This window comes from Poecilia mexicana, unplaced genomic scaffold, assembly GCF_051168715.1.
Source record: "Poecilia mexicana isolate PSO_F unplaced genomic scaffold, ASM5116871v1 scaffold_7, whole genome shotgun sequence".
NCBI classification, from domain to species: Eukaryota; Metazoa; Chordata; class Actinopteri; order Cyprinodontiformes; family Poeciliidae; genus Poecilia; species Poecilia mexicana.
Genome location: NW_028263376.1, coordinates 12352681 through 12368106, shown reverse-complemented (window position 1 = coordinate 12368106; position 15426 = coordinate 12352681). Strand labels below are relative to the sequence as shown.

Below are 15426 nucleotides of genomic sequence, written 5' to 3'. Positions count from 1 at the left end.
CAATGTGAACCAACAACTTGTAGAGTTTCTTCCTCTTTTCAGACCATTTAGGACATCTGGAAATGTGGGATGTTTACCATAAGATATTCACACATGCAGTGAAGCATTTTGAGAACATTAATGTCTATTATGGGATACCTCTTCTGCACGTAAATGGCCAAAAATGCCGCCATGAATAAATAACTATCAAATTTAGAAGACTAGAAATAACTTTAATGACTTTCCTGGTAGGAGGACGAATGTTTTTTTCCAGCATGATGGAAGAGCACATAAGGTCATATGTACATGCAATCACTAAGTGGTTCAGAGGTCAAAACAATGAAAGGTTGGGCTAATTATCAGGAATTTCCCCAGACAAGAACCTGTGGGTCAAACTTTAAAAAACAGGAATGCATCACTGTAAACCAGGATCTCCAGCACAGCAGGGTAAATTAAAAACCTAAAAAGAAATTTAATGTGAAGTATCAGTATGCTTTAAAAAAATGTGTGACAAAAATACTAAACCCTAAAGCAGCAAATTGTGTGAGAAAAGTAAATCTGTTGGTCTTAAAAAAAAAAAGAAAGAAAGTAGAACAAGCACACAAATTGAGTTACAAAAAATACATTTATTTAAAAAAAAAGAAGCACGGGTACAGATGAGCGTTATACCAGAGAGTAACACACTCAGCCGAACAGCAGAACCACAAACCTTCACACCACTGTTGTAAACAGACAACTTCATCTCATCAATGTCTCTGATTTAGCTCTAGTGAAGTCCAAAGAAAACAAACATGCACTGTGTTCATGTTACCAATAAGATAAAATCATTTTGAAACAAAAAAAAATGTTTTAACTCTCTGAGGTTAATCTTGTTGGAGTAGAAAAGATCACTTCCGTTCAAACATGATCTCAAACGTAAGCCCGTCACACTTCAAGTATAAATGCATAGGTACGTTCAGTGTACAGTAAATTGAAAAACCTAAGGCTGCCTAATGAGAGCTTCATGCGTCTGTCATTAAGCAGTCATTCAGAGACCTTACAGTAGCATTTTTGTGTTTTTACATTGCTTCGAATCACTTAAAAAAAGATGAATTAAAAATTCTAATTAGCATCACTTGTCTAAAAGAAAAAGTCACAGCAAAACATAAAACTAAAATAGTCCCCATTTACACCGGAAAAAAAATCCTATACAATTTTCACAAATGTAACTTACATCAAATCAACATTCACACCAAGTGTGAAAACACCTGCACTCGTGTTACACGATTTTAAACCCACATAGTCCAAGAACTAAACAATTAACTCAAACAGTGCAAGAAAACTCGCAATGACTAAATACTAATAAAACAAACAAAAAAAAGATATTCTTCTTGATGGCGCTAATGGTTGATTGGATAAATAAATATAAACAAAGATACCTTATTTTCAGAGAATCTTTTCAGTAGTGAATAAATGTAACCTTTGCATTAGGTGGAGTTAACAACAGAGCACCAGGGAACCGTTTTGCACCTGCATGTACACAACAATACACATCAACACCACATATCTTTACATTTCAAAACAGAACATGTTTTATCTCAGGAACAAAGCGTGCCCCTTCATTTTGACAGAGAACCAGAAAAGATTTTCTGCTAATGAAAGGCACCCAGTCATCACAACCGGTGCCAGCAGGCTACGTGTGACCCCCTCAGCGCCCAATCGTGCACGTAGCGCACGTCCAAATGTGGGTTCTGACACACCATCGACCAATTGGTTCACGCTCTCTTATTTCAATCTAGCACAAAACAGGAGGTCTTACTCGAACTGAAACGTGTCTGCTGAAATCTGCTGTGTTTTTAAGTCAAACGCCAGCAGATGGTGGGGTGGAGGGGTGGGGGGACGGGGGGTTTCTGGTATTGGAGGCCAGAGACATAAAAAAAAGGTCCAGAGGCCCAGGCTCTCTGGTCAGTTCATGAGAAAACCAGCAGCAGACTCGCTGAGGCTTCAGCCCCAGTTGTGGTAGAGATAGAAGCAGCCGAACAACAGGTTGGCAGTCAGGCTCGTCAATAAAACCGAGGGTAAGATCAAATGTTTCACAAAACCTGAGAGGAGAAAGAAGAAGAAGAAGAAGAAGAAGAAGAAGAATCTCAATTAGGCAACAGGAACTTTTCAGCTTGTTGTCAGCATTTCAAATTTCAATAAACCGGAAACAGGTCTCTTCTAGACCAAGGCTAAAAACACTAAATATTTAAATATTGTCGTTCTCCCGTTTACCGTAAAACCCAGATTGACCTTGAGATGATTAGAATTGGTAAATAAGTACAGATCACATGAATTAAGCATGCAGCTGCAGGTTTTCTAATGGTGGGGAAATCTGCACAAGACTGAACAGCTCTCAGGATAACACTGCTTTATAAAACATTACCACAAAAACTATGTGTGCATCTCAATGGTTTCCCAAATTTAACACTTTAAACCAGTGTTTCTCAACCCTGGTCCTCACAGCCCCCCTGCTCTGCATGTTTCAGATGTGCCTCTATTCCAGAACAGCTGATTCAAATGATTGCATGACCATCAAGTGCTGCAGAAGCCTGTTAATCACCCAGAGATACAATTCAGGTGTGTGGCAGAAGGGAAATACCTAAAACATGCAGGACAAGGGGGGTGGTGAGGACCAGGGTTAAGAAACACTGCTTGAAAGGGCAAACTTTGTGATTTTCTTTTTAATTATGCTCAGGCTCACAATAGTTACATTTATTTATGCGTTTAGCAGATGACAACTCAGTCAACAGTTGCATTAGACTCGCATGCAGTTTGAGTTTTTTTTTTTTTTGTAATAAAAGCTCAGCCTTTATTACAGAACACCAGGTCAATCGTGAGCCACACAATGAAGAGTTTTATAGATATTGCTACAGTCAGTAGAAACGGCTTTTTGACAGCAGCAGCTTGGAGATCTTATAAATTGACACCTGGCCAAGAAATTCAAAAAGTCCTGTGGCAAACCCAATCTGCCCGGTAATTTGCTGCGTTGACATGGTATTTAATAATACAATTAAAAAATGAAATATGGCAACATTTAGACAGACCAAAAACATGTTCTGTTTTTGGTCTGTCTAAAAACATGTTTACAGACCTTGACTTAAGCAAGACTGCTTAAGTCTTGACTATTCGTATTATCATTAAATATTATTATTATTATTAGCACAGGCATCAAATGACTCTCTAACATACTCTATATGGGTGTGTAAAGTATGGCAGCAGTGAACGGAAGCAGCTGAAAATCTTTTCTACAACTAATGAGTCCATCCTTCAGAGTGAACAGCATGAAACAGATAACTGTACTTTTCATTGGCCAACATACACCAATATATATTCCCATACAGCTAAATTTTATATATCAAAACATGCGATGTGATCCTACAGAATTACTTAAAGTTACTCATTTTGGGTGGAAGAGTTCAAATACTGACACAAAAGCAGTCAAGCCCTTATTTTGCTGATGCAATGACAAAATCAGTAGTCACTGTTTCAGCTTTTCTGTGGGTAAATTCATGCACTGAACATCACCTGGGAATAAAACCGATAAAAATGACCAATAACACTACACAGATTAGTGTAGGTTAACATATTTTATCAGTAATTATTGACTTAATGAGTTACTCTTGCTTCCACTTACAAATGGGATGCCTACCTTTTTGCGCAGAGAAGCTCTCAGGACTTTGTGTTGTTGTTCCAACCTGGCAGGCGGAGGACGCCGAGGAGCTGCTTTGTTTCTCCTCTTCTTCTATCACACTTCCATCTCTCAGTAAGCAACTTAAATCTACAAAACAATCACATCAAATTACCCAAAACCCCTAGCTAAAGCAGCTCAGCCATGTAATAAACCTTAGCCTTACCCACACTCAGGCGTGACAATGTTCTACACTGCCATCTAGTGGTGCTACATGCAGCCTGCAACAACCACTTCTCTGTCCAGGTCAACCGCAGATTCTTACCGTTCTGACTTTGGAAAGGAGAGACGTCTCGTGAGAAGCAGCCGCTGTAAATCGAAGGCGTCGGCTCAACGCAAAAAGGAAACGAGGACAAAGGTGGAGAAACGAGCTTTGGCTCTGCTTCGCTGGAAAACAGACGGAGCTTCTGGCCAGTGATGTTGAGGCGAGCCGGACTGATGAGGGGACGGCGCTGTCTGGCCGAACCAGAGCTGGACGTGACCGACCCGGCCACCGAAGGGGTAGGAGAGGGGGCCGGGGATGATGGGCGACTCCCGGACTTCAGAGAAAAGTAATCTGAGAAAAACAAACTGGTGAAAAAAACAACAAAAAAAACCTCACTCTGTAGTGTGGCATCAGAGAAAACAAGACATTTTGGTACCTGATGATGGTGAGTCTTTGTATTGTGAGCCAGGTCTACTACCACTAAAAAGGTAGCCAGAACCTGAAGATGAGAAAAAACACAAAATGTAGATATTTTCTATAAACAGAAAATACCTCTAAAAATGTATTTTTGTTGGCGAAAAAGAACAACTCTTTGTCGTGTAGAGCTCAATAAGAGAAAACCAGTATAACGCCATGAAAACACACACAAAAGAAGTTTTGAATTTTTCATTTTTCAGGATTACTTACTCAGATTTATTTGTGCAAACAACAAATTGGCAATTTGATATGACATTGCAATGCACTGGATGTTTTTATTCTTTGCCGTGACAGTCAGAACCAAACATGGAGAAACAGGATTCAGTTTTATGCTCCTCTAATCTGGGACAGACTTCCAGAAAACTGCAAAGATGCCAAAAAACTGAGGCTAAAACTCCATCCATTTATAGCTGCCTTTGATTAGTAGGTGGTGGAGCATTGATTAAATATATCTGATGGATATTTGCCTGATGATTTTGTTGATGATGTCTGACAAAATGTAATGTTTATTGCTTGTTTTGTAATTGGTAACAATATTATGCTTTTATGGTGTAAAGCATTTTGAGCTGCTTTGTTACTGACGTGCTACACAAACAAACTTGACTTTGATTTATATACATACATATTCATAACTATATCACTGAAAGTGTAAAAATCCCCTTGGCCCACATAAGCAGCCTTTTTTTTTTTTTTTTTTAGGTTTTTGCTTTTTAAAATTTTCCCCCCAGTTTCAATCTTAACTTAAAATTAAGCATTTTGTTATACGTTTCAAAAGCCGTACTATTTTCATAAAAACTTTCAAACTGGACATTTCTGAGCCATTCGTTTACTTTTTTTTTTTTAATATAGTGCAGGATGATAAGTAAATCACAGATGATTTACTTATCGCAGGATGATACTGTGATCAATGAGTTGATCACACTATCGCAAGAAGAATTCAAATCTACTCAAAAAGAACAATAGCAAACTCCAACCTATAAGTTGAATCCTACTCAGAAGCTGAAAAAGAAAAAAAAAAGAAAAAAAGAAAAAATGGTTTCATAAACTCCAATTTAGATTTGAGCGTTACCTGTCCTCGTGAGGGAGCGGACCGTCCCGAGGCAGAGGGCTCTGCTGAGGCGTCCGGGCAGAGTGGAGGGGGAAGCTTTGCGCTCGCGAGGACTGTGCTGGCGGCTGATAAGCTCAGAAATGTTGGGGGGCGGGGTGAGGATGAAGCTGTCTGCCATGTCGGGTGGGTGAAAGGGAGGAGGCTGGCTGCTGAAGGGCGGGACTGCAGCGCTGCCTGCAAGGTATCTGCAACACAAAGGCAATGTAATGGTCTACTGGCAGAAAACACGGTCAGAACCAAACTGGTCCGCTGCTGAGAAACGATTGTGGGCAGCGTCAATAATCGGTGTGGAAAGCTAGACGGAACAATAAAAACAGCTGGGTTTAGTTGAAACGCAGACAAAACAGCCGAGACCAAAACAGCAAACAGACCCAACTACCTCAAACAACAAATTACTGCAGGTGGACATCCAAACCGGGGTTGTAACTTCAAGTGTGTCGTTAATGCTGCATGTGAAGAAGAAAACCAACCACACAGGTTTGGCTTTACAAGAAAGAAAAGCTCAAGAAAACGCAAAAGCAGAGATCTGATCTTTGTAAAAAGGCAGAGAAACGATATAAGACGCTACAGTGGGAGTTTATAGTGCAACATACACAGAGAAAAGAAGAGGAGAAAGAGACATGAGCACAGATGTGACATGATGGTTGATAAATAAAATACCAGAAGTCAATTTTGTATTTATTTGTTTATTAAAGCCAACAACAGGAAGCACAAAAAAAGAGAAGAAAAAAAATCAGCAAAGTAAAGCCAGACATCAAGATCATGCTAGTATCCAGAACACAATGTTTCTATGTGCAAACTCCAAGAAACCTCTCTACAGTGATGAAGCTCCCTTTTCATGGCTGCTACAGATCAGAAACCAGAGAACAGATTGATCTGAGACAAAATGATGGAAACAGATATGACCTTCTGTTAAAAAAACCCAAAAAAAACCCCCAGCCCTCATATATATATGGGGTCCACACATCGCTGCAACATCTATGTATGAAATTTCACATTTATTAGCTACGTGCTGCACATTCACAATAACACAGAGAAGGTGAAAAATATCAACATTATGCTGTAAGAAAGGAGCAATCAATATTTAAACCACACAAAATATGTTTGCGGTTCTCATAAATGGCAGCTTATATATGAAAATTACCATAAGGGTTGTAATGCAGTGCTTTTACAGCTTAATGTTTACTTAGCAAATACTAACACTCAGACAGCTTATTATACTGATACAGCAATTCACCCAAAATGGCAAAAAAAACAAAACAAAACTGATAAATATGGAGGCTGGGGATAATTAATATCACAACATACCAAACAGGCAAACTCTATATTTATAGCCAGTTTTGGGCACAGTATGTAAAACTTTGGCAAGTTGTGCTTTTACATAAATACGTAAGACACAGTTACTGAAGTAGCGATTTGGCATTTGAGGAAACAAAAAAGGTTTTTCAGTCTGATGGGTTTTGAAAAAGGCTAATTTCTCCTTCTCTACTGCAACGATTACAGTATGAAAAGTTTTGTTTGCTACGACTGTAAGACGCACTTGAATTTTTCCACATTCATCTTGTTACAACCACAAACCTTTATGCATTCCTCTAGGAAAGGAAAAATAATAAATTCTAAAGAAATTTTAGAGATGAAAATCTGAAAAATGAGACATGCATTTGATTTCAGCGTCCTTTACTCCAGGGGTGTCCAATGTGCGGCCTGGGATCATTTGCGGCCCTTAGAATAATTCTGTATGGCCCCCCCGACTGATGGCCCATATGAGTACTAATTTGACCCTTCAGCAAAATGGATCTGATGCAGACGGACACTTTTTTGTACTTATTTACAGTGAGATCGTTAATAAATCTTATTCTTAAATGGTAAAAGAGGCAACACAACGTGTCTTTCTGCTATTAAGCCCACAAACATGAAGCAACTTTTAACTCAAAACATCAGTAAAGGAGGCTGAATACAGACAAACATATTAACAATATTTTTAACAATAAAAAAAACACTGCAGGATGTTCTTCCTCTTCACAAATATGAAGCAATTTGTGTTGCTCTATCAGATAAAATCCAAACAACACCCTGATGCTTGTTGTTGTAATGCGACAATGTGGAAAAACAAAAGGGGCATGAATACTTTTGCAATGCAAATTTCATAACCAACAGACGTGGCAGCAACTGTCAGGATACTCAATACGCTAAAAATACCTCAGAGCGTCTAATTTATGTGAGGCGTTCCACGGTGATGGAGAACCAAAAGAAAATTCACAGCAATAAATACAGAAAACTACAATAAAGTTGATTTTTCTTTCTAAAAACAAACAAACTACATTTCTCATCTAATGATTTTCACAGCCTGTCAAACGCTGAAATGCCGCCTAACACTGCAGTTTATAACTGCACTAACAAAAAAAACAATAAATCTGTGCAGTTGGAGACACATTTTAATTTATTTTCCATTTTCATTTAGTGAAGTTAAATAAAGTAATACTGAGAATTGGTGTGGTTTGACGTGTTAACTTCATGCAACGTTAGTGTTAGAACAAATGCATCAACAAATTAGAAAGATGATTAGAGGAATATTAGTATCCTACAAATATTGTAGCAATCAGTGCGCCGGATTTTCAGAATATTTCTGTTTACGTAAAATCCCATAAAACACTTTAGCAATGCTCTAATCTGCAAAGTAAACCTAAACAAGCTGTTTAGTTGTCAGGCATTCAACTATCAGATTGCTATGATCAAGTTAAACATGTTTAGATAACTACAAACAGTACTGTGCAAGAATGTAGGCACTTTACATGATTTTGCTTATGGGAGGCATTTGATCAGATCCAATCATGTTACTAAATATTCCAAGTGTCAAAGACTTAAAATGTTTGTTGTTAAGAGTACGCAGTCCTGCTTTAATTGACGTCACCACTACCAACATGTTACCATACATCGGTCCACTGTTATAAAGAAACGAGAAAGCCGTGTGTAACAGAGATGTTGCAGAAAAGATCAAATATGTGAGGGCAGAACTGCTATGAACTTTCCACTCAACATTCCAATTCAGATTTATTCATTTTTATTACATTTTAGACACTTGAGTAACTGAATAGCTACCTAGCTGGATTTTTACTAGTTATTCTACTGAGAACTAATGAAAACACACACAGCTGAAGCTGGATTCCAGACTATTAAAGGCAGCATAGGAAGCCCTGAAAAAGCTCTGTAACAATCTTAATACTGCTTTAAGTTTCTACAATTTACAGTTGATCACTACAGACAAATAGCATTTCAACTTCTTGCACAATACTGTACAGAGCAAATGTTTTCCAGTGATTAGAGGCTTATTAGTGGAGACAGATGGAGGATTATTTTGAAAAAAAGAGACTGCAAAATGTCAGGATATTCACATGGAAACCAGGCCGAGACTGTGACCATGCACAGTTAGAAGTAATTAGCTGTGCAAGAACTTGAGGCAAAAGAAAAGGGTTAAGATTTAAATGTCTAAATATCAAATCTGATTACGACATGAATCAGCTTAAATGCTTTACATATAATTTAAGAAATAAATCTAGAAATGTAACATATTTAGATGACATAACGGTCTGGTCTCTTAGCTACAAAGAGCTACTGTACAAACCGAAAACGTAACAAGATCTGCCTGAAACGGGCGTCGTCCCCCACAGTATGCTACCTACAAGGTCACATGCTTTTCTTTATTAAAGTATTCAGCTAGTTCAAAGTTCTTGGTAAGTTTTCCGTTTTTTCAGTGCTCAGTATTATGACAATTAAAGGCTTTTTCAAGCAATTATTAGCAAAGCCAAAGTTACATGTGCAACTTTTTTTTTTCCTGTACCAACACTGTGCAAGCAGCAAAGCTAACATACTGAGTGTTTGTATGAAACTAAACCGTCATTCAGCTTTAGAAGCCGCTGCTTTATGCGCTCAAGGTAAAAAAATTTTCTTTTGTGCAGCTGCGAGTGATTTGTATGGATACAGGCCAGGATTTTTTTTTTTCACATTTTGAGAGTTAACATTAGTAATCCATGCAATAGCATCTAGGTAGTGTTAATATAGGTTAGCACATTCAAGACATTTTTAAACAGAAATACTAGCACTATAAAAACATACAGTAGTTAATACTGACAGGAATGTGACTACAGTCCCTCACCTTAAATGTGATTCTGTTAATGGTTTATATAGTTAATAATCTAAACTAGTAAAAACACAATGGATTATAGAAATGTTTGGACCACCTTTGAGAAACATGGAGGACATTTTCTAAAATCATCGTACCTCATCGGTTGAAGTTGATCTCTTCAACTTTTTCTTCCATGAATCAGTTGCTATGGTAAACCATGTGTCTATTGTAAATTATTACACTGTCCTTCAGTAAAGAGTTTGCTATCTGAATGTCATCATAGCACAGTCAGTTGTTCTCACAACAGTATAGCAAAGGGACAGAATAAAAAAAGACAGTGAAATAGGGAGAAATGACAAATAGATTTCCTCAAATAAAAACAAAGTAATTTAAAACATTTGTACAGGACTGGATTGAGGTTAAGCTCTATAGTGTTGCGTTATCCAATAAAGATGCCGTCATTTGTTCTGAGATCAGTCTGACAGTCACTGCAGGAAAATGACAACTCATTCAAACCATGATTGATAAATTAAAAGTGTTATTTATCTAATAAGGGTATGGGTTTTTATTTGAGGAAAAACCGACCACAGCCATGTTCGATCTTGTTACACAAACCACCCAGAGAAGACTACATGTAGACTCCCAACATTCAAACACGATGTGAACATGTATTACTGCTCAGAATCTGACCTTCGATATCTGGCTCTTCGCTGACCCAGTGGCTTGCGAGTCGCGGCGGCGGCGGCGAGGCCGATGAGGCAACAGAGGGAGACGCTAGCAAGCTTCACTGAGTCCATCCAGCTCGGCGTGTCGGTCAAGTAGCTCTCAGCCAGGCAGAGGCACAGGACGACAAACCACAGGACAGAGGCTATGGCGTCGATTCTCCTCAACCTGGGAATTCAAACCACCAGAGTCGCTTTAGTTACGAATTGCAAGTTAAAATGTTGCACAGAAGCGACAAAGACGCGGTGGACGCTTACCGCGTCGGTCCGGCTAAGAAAATAGCCGTGAGACACGTCATCAGGCCCACGGACACTACCGCCAGCCGGTTGTCCCTGCCGTGCTGCCAGACTAGCTTGGCGTTTTCAACAGCCTTTTCTGGGATGAAGTCCAGCAGACCCTGCCACACAGGCAAATCTGTGGTGTTGCTGGCGGTGGACTCGTTGCTGGATTTTGGCTTTTGAGGAACGACGCCCCCACTTAAGGTCTGAGGCCCATTTGGAGGGAGAGGCTGTTCCGGCAATTTATAGACAAACGTAGTGAGAAGGAACGCACAAATCAGGAAGGCCAGGGACCGTAACAGTACGACTCCGGTGGGCGAGGACAGAGAATGGGAGCTCTGTGGGAGAGAAAGCATAGCTCCATTTCTACTCCTTTCATTGAAGAAAAACAAGGAACAATGCATCATTGGGACATAAGCAAAGGTTGACAAAATCAACCTTTGCTTCAACAACTTTGTACGTTTGTGATAAAACATGTTTCATGTTTCAACGTGATAATTTTCACGGTGATATTTCCATGGCTACTGATTTATTATATTTTTCCTTTTGCTAAAAACTTTACTATATGTACCTATTTAGACTTTGGTTGCACTGACCTTCACAAACCCCAAGTCTGATTCTCGGGAGCGCCGGAGCTGGTGGGTCAGGAGCCTCGTACGAAGCTGGCGGTTTTGATATTTTATGTAATATTCCACCGCAGTCTGACATGGCCTGCACAACTTAAAAGTCTGCTCCAGGTGATGCTTGTAGGCTTCGATTTCCTCATCGTAATTGTCCTAGAAAAGCAAAGAAAAAGACAAAAAAAAAGGGATCAGATTTGGAATTTTGCCACCCTGCTTGAAAATTTGATGTTTTATTTGAATTTGAGCACACTTAAACTGATTACTTACGTCATCCCTGGGAACATACGAAGCCAACTGCTTGATTTTCACAGTCTGGTTATTATTGCACTTTCTGCACAGCAGCATTTGACAGTTAACCCACTGCAGAGTCTTGGGTGTCTCAGGTGAAGGAACGCTTCCAGTTACACCATGGTTAAGATGCTCCATGTACTGAGCTGGGATGGGTTTGTTGTAATCGCCATTCTTTTAAAGACAAAACAAACAGAAAACAGAAGAAGTACATAAAAATGCTTCTATGTGACAAAAAAAAAAAAAAAGATTCCAAAGCTAAAAAGAAAAAAAAAAATTGTTTTGGAAATTACCTCTTGGAAGCCATTGTACTGGTCACAGTTGGGACAATCCCAGCAGTTCCTGTTTCCATAAGGCACCACTGTGTTCTGATTGCAGAACCAGCAGTTTACATTTGCATAAGCGGGCTTCTTCCTGCAAGCAATAAGCGAGTTTTAGTTGATTCTGTTCTTTACCAAACGTGCTGATGCACTTTCCATCACGTTACGCCCCAGAGGCAGGATGCTACAAGAGGAAGGTGTGGAACGGTTAAAAACTCATGGCCGTATGTGCAAAAACTATACAGAGGTTTTAAAAAGGTTACAATAACAAGACCTGTAACATATTTGTCAAATATACAAGAGAAATGTGGTGGAGTAAGTGGCAACAACTCCAGCTGTGAAAAGTTGACAGTCATGGTGTTTAAACTGAGGGAAATGCTACTCATCACCCTCAGTAACATTACATATTTAGGATTAAAAATGAATCAGTCAATAGGCAAGAGGGGAATAATTTTCCTCTCAGTGAGTGATCTCCGATCAGCAGGTTAAACATGGAAATTAACATTTTTCCCCATGTTAATTTAATGCATTAAAACTAAGAACTCCCATCATTACCAATAAGTAAATACATACAAGCAAGTGAGGTAATGTAAAGCAATTTTTAGATTGATAGAAATCCGGCAAAGCTGAAGGGTGTAAGCTATGATCAATATTATAGTTCTTTCGTTATTTTTAACAAGTAAAAAAAAAACCCACAAATATCAAGGTATTAGCAGCATTTTCTTAATTTACATGTTCCGCTACAAAAATAAAAAGAAAAGAAAAAAAAAGGAAAAAGTAACTCTCAAGATCAACACCTGGGGAGCTCATAGGGTCGGTATGGGTCAGGAACGATTGGACAACACCTTATTAACCTTGTTCTTACACTGGATAGCATCAGATTTGAGCAACATGAAGAAACAATAGCTGTATGGAAGTGTTTCGCAATAGGTTAATACAGCTGTTAGCATCATTAGCACATAGGCTAGCGTATGTTCGCAGACGAGTACTAAACACGAGACAAAATGCACGTATGCATTCTTGACATATGAACACTTCATCTAAATAGTTGCAACAGTTCTTTAAAAAGCAAATTAAACATAAAACATTTTTTGCGAACCGTGTTAGAAACCGTAGGACACTGGTTTAGATGGCCGAAAAAGCGGAGCGTTTACCTAGAAGCTATTTTGTAGATCAGCGCTCCGCCTGCAATAAACGCCGTAGCTCCGACCCCGCCGTACATTAACTGAGGGTACTCCAACAGCAGCATGTTAAATGTCTCCATTTCTAAGCTAAAATATTATCGTAGTGTTTTAAGTGCAGCGGTAAACACTGCGCGAGGGAGCACGCGGTAAAGAAATTCCTTTTGTTCACGCCCCCTGTACAAGAAGCGGAAGTGCGTAGAAACTATAAGACGCGTTCTCTGGGGTAACATTTAGTCAAACATTTAAGTAAATTGGGCACACATTCAAAATTGGGGTATATTTGACCTAATTTCCATTAAAGTACGCAATAAAAAAATAAACGTATTATATTTTTGGTAAACTGCTGTTTATTCAAATCTCATTTCATCATCTATTTCAGAAACAAAGCCATTCACCAGGTTTAAGTGAAAAATACATTGAAAACAGTTTTCCCAGTTTTTTTCCCCTCCAGATTTACTACTTCCGAGGTACCTCAAATGCAACACCAAAATCTTTATCTGAGATTGACTTTTAAATATTTTTTATGACATTTTTTTTCACGTCGTTCAGAATTAAATCGCCCTCCTTTCAAAAACGTACAAATAAATCTCCAAAGAGATTCCCAGGAAACTTCAGTCAACTTTTATAATCGCGGAAAGTAATAAAATCATTAAACTAAACTTCTCATTTTGCCTTGAAACAACTATTTGTTCTTTAAAGTCAAGATGCTTCCATATACAAAATATTTGTTTTCTACAAAAAATGAACATTTATTCTACAAATGAACAATATTTTCAGAACATAAAGGAATGAGACAATGAATGACAGTATGCAAAAATATTTTATTTAAACAGTCATATATGTTTACGGTATTGAAATATTCACAATTTAAACAATATAAACGAGTCAGTGCATCAGTGTCATCAATAATGTAGCAGCTCAAAGAATTACAACAATAAAAAAATCAGTTAATAACGTACATAAACAGCCTATTTCAGCGTTTTCTAAATACAAAAATAAAAGTTAATAAAATATGTAGGCTGACAACATTTTCCTTACACAACTGGAAAAAAATATCTGTATTTATCTCATGTTCTGGCAGCTTAATCTATTTAATTTTGAACAACTTCAATCAAATCTAGACATGTTACAAATGTGTAAGAGCTAACATTTCAAAGTGTGATCTAACTAATTCAACCATCAAACAGTAAACTTAACAAACTTGATGAACGACAGCCAGCTGACCTGAAATAGTGAAGCACATGAACCGTGAACCTGTGAACAGGCGGCCACCAGTCAGAAAACCTGCAGTCCTCACTGCTCCGAGAAATAAACCAGCGGCGACTCCGCTTGTCGTGAGTAGGAAGTGAACTGCGGGCAAGGCACAGACACCGTGCCTCCGTCCGGGCTCACCGGCTGGGTCACTCCTCCGTAAGGGTACGCGTTGTGTGGAACCAGCACGGGCGGGTGGCGATGTTGGTAGGCCCCGTAAACGGAGGGATGGAAGGGTGGCGGCGGGCAGTAGGAACCGCCAATGGGCAGTCCGCGGGTGGATCCGGAGACGACCTGGGGCGCAGGGTACCCACTCGCCCAGGTGCCGCTCACATACGGCTGAAGGTAGAGAGACTCTGGATACTCCATAGGGTTTCCTGTCAGGTAAGGCAGGCCGGCGGGTCTGTAGGGTCTCCGCACCCTCCTCCGGCGCCGGTAGTTCCCTTTCTCGAACATGTCCTCAAAAGCCGGGTCCAGCATCCAGTAGTTGCCCTTCCTGTCCCCCCCGCTGTCCCTGGGGACCTTGATGAAGCACTCATTAAGAGACAAATTGTGCCGAATGCTGTTTTGCCACCCTTTCTTGTTCTTCTCGTAGTATGGAAACTTTGATATGATGTATTCATAAATCCCGCTCAGAGTCGTTCTCTTATCCTGGCTCTCTTTGATTGCCATCGCAATCAGAGCCACGTATGAATACGGCGGCTTCTCCAGCTGGACGGTCCCGTCCTCACGCTCTGTTTTCTCCGAACCTTTCGACTCTGTTTGGGGAGAGCTGGAGCTGATATCCAGCAGCTGCATTTCCTGGGTCCCGGGGGTTTTCTCCTCTGCGGCCATGGCTCAGCTAGACTGTCCGCTTGTGCGTCCCGATGATGGAAGAGGAGTGTTTTGAGTGGCGTGAGTATGTCCGCAGGTGCAGATAACTCCGCCCACAGGTTGTACACAGAAGTAACAAGCGCTTTCTTTGATGCCACACTGGTTCTCACGCTGTTTATGCCCCAGTGTGTTGGTCTGATAAGAATGTTTTTGGTTAAAGCCACAGGTCAAAGGATTGCGCTTTAATCAAATACATACTTAGGACTTTGAAGCGACTCTTGAAACGATAGCTCTCGTTTGAAATCGGATTTTTTGTTTATAAGTCATTGACCAAGAAATGAGCAT

General features: G+C 39.5%; 2 protein-coding genes across 2 annotated transcripts; both read right to left on the bottom strand.

Annotated features, from left to right (window-relative positions):
- Positions 1 to 585: 585 nt before the first annotated feature.
- Positions 586 to 13211, bottom strand: tmem201 (transmembrane protein 201). Its single transcript, XM_014985866.2, has 11 exons — positions 12988 to 13211; positions 11807 to 11927; positions 11493 to 11687; positions 11199 to 11378; positions 10582 to 10940; positions 10292 to 10492; positions 5440 to 5663; positions 4330 to 4392; positions 3954 to 4244; positions 3650 to 3778; positions 586 to 2060 (listed from the first exon to the last, which is right to left on the bottom strand). The coding sequence occupies exons 1-11, from the start codon at positions 13095 to 13097 to the stop codon at positions 1963 to 1965; spliced, it is 1971 nt and encodes a 656-aa protein (XP_014841352.2). The 5' UTR covers positions 13098 to 13211; the 3' UTR covers positions 586 to 1962.
- Positions 13212 to 13818: 607 nt separating this feature from the next.
- foxl2l (forkhead box L2-like) lies at positions 13819 to 15157 on the bottom strand. The gene has a single exon (XM_014985862.2). It carries the CDS (start codon positions 15100 to 15102, stop codon positions 14311 to 14313), a length of 792 nt encoding a protein of 263 aa, XP_014841348.1. The 5' UTR covers positions 15103 to 15157; the 3' UTR covers positions 13819 to 14310.
- Between the last annotated feature and the right edge of the window lie 269 nt (positions 15158 to 15426).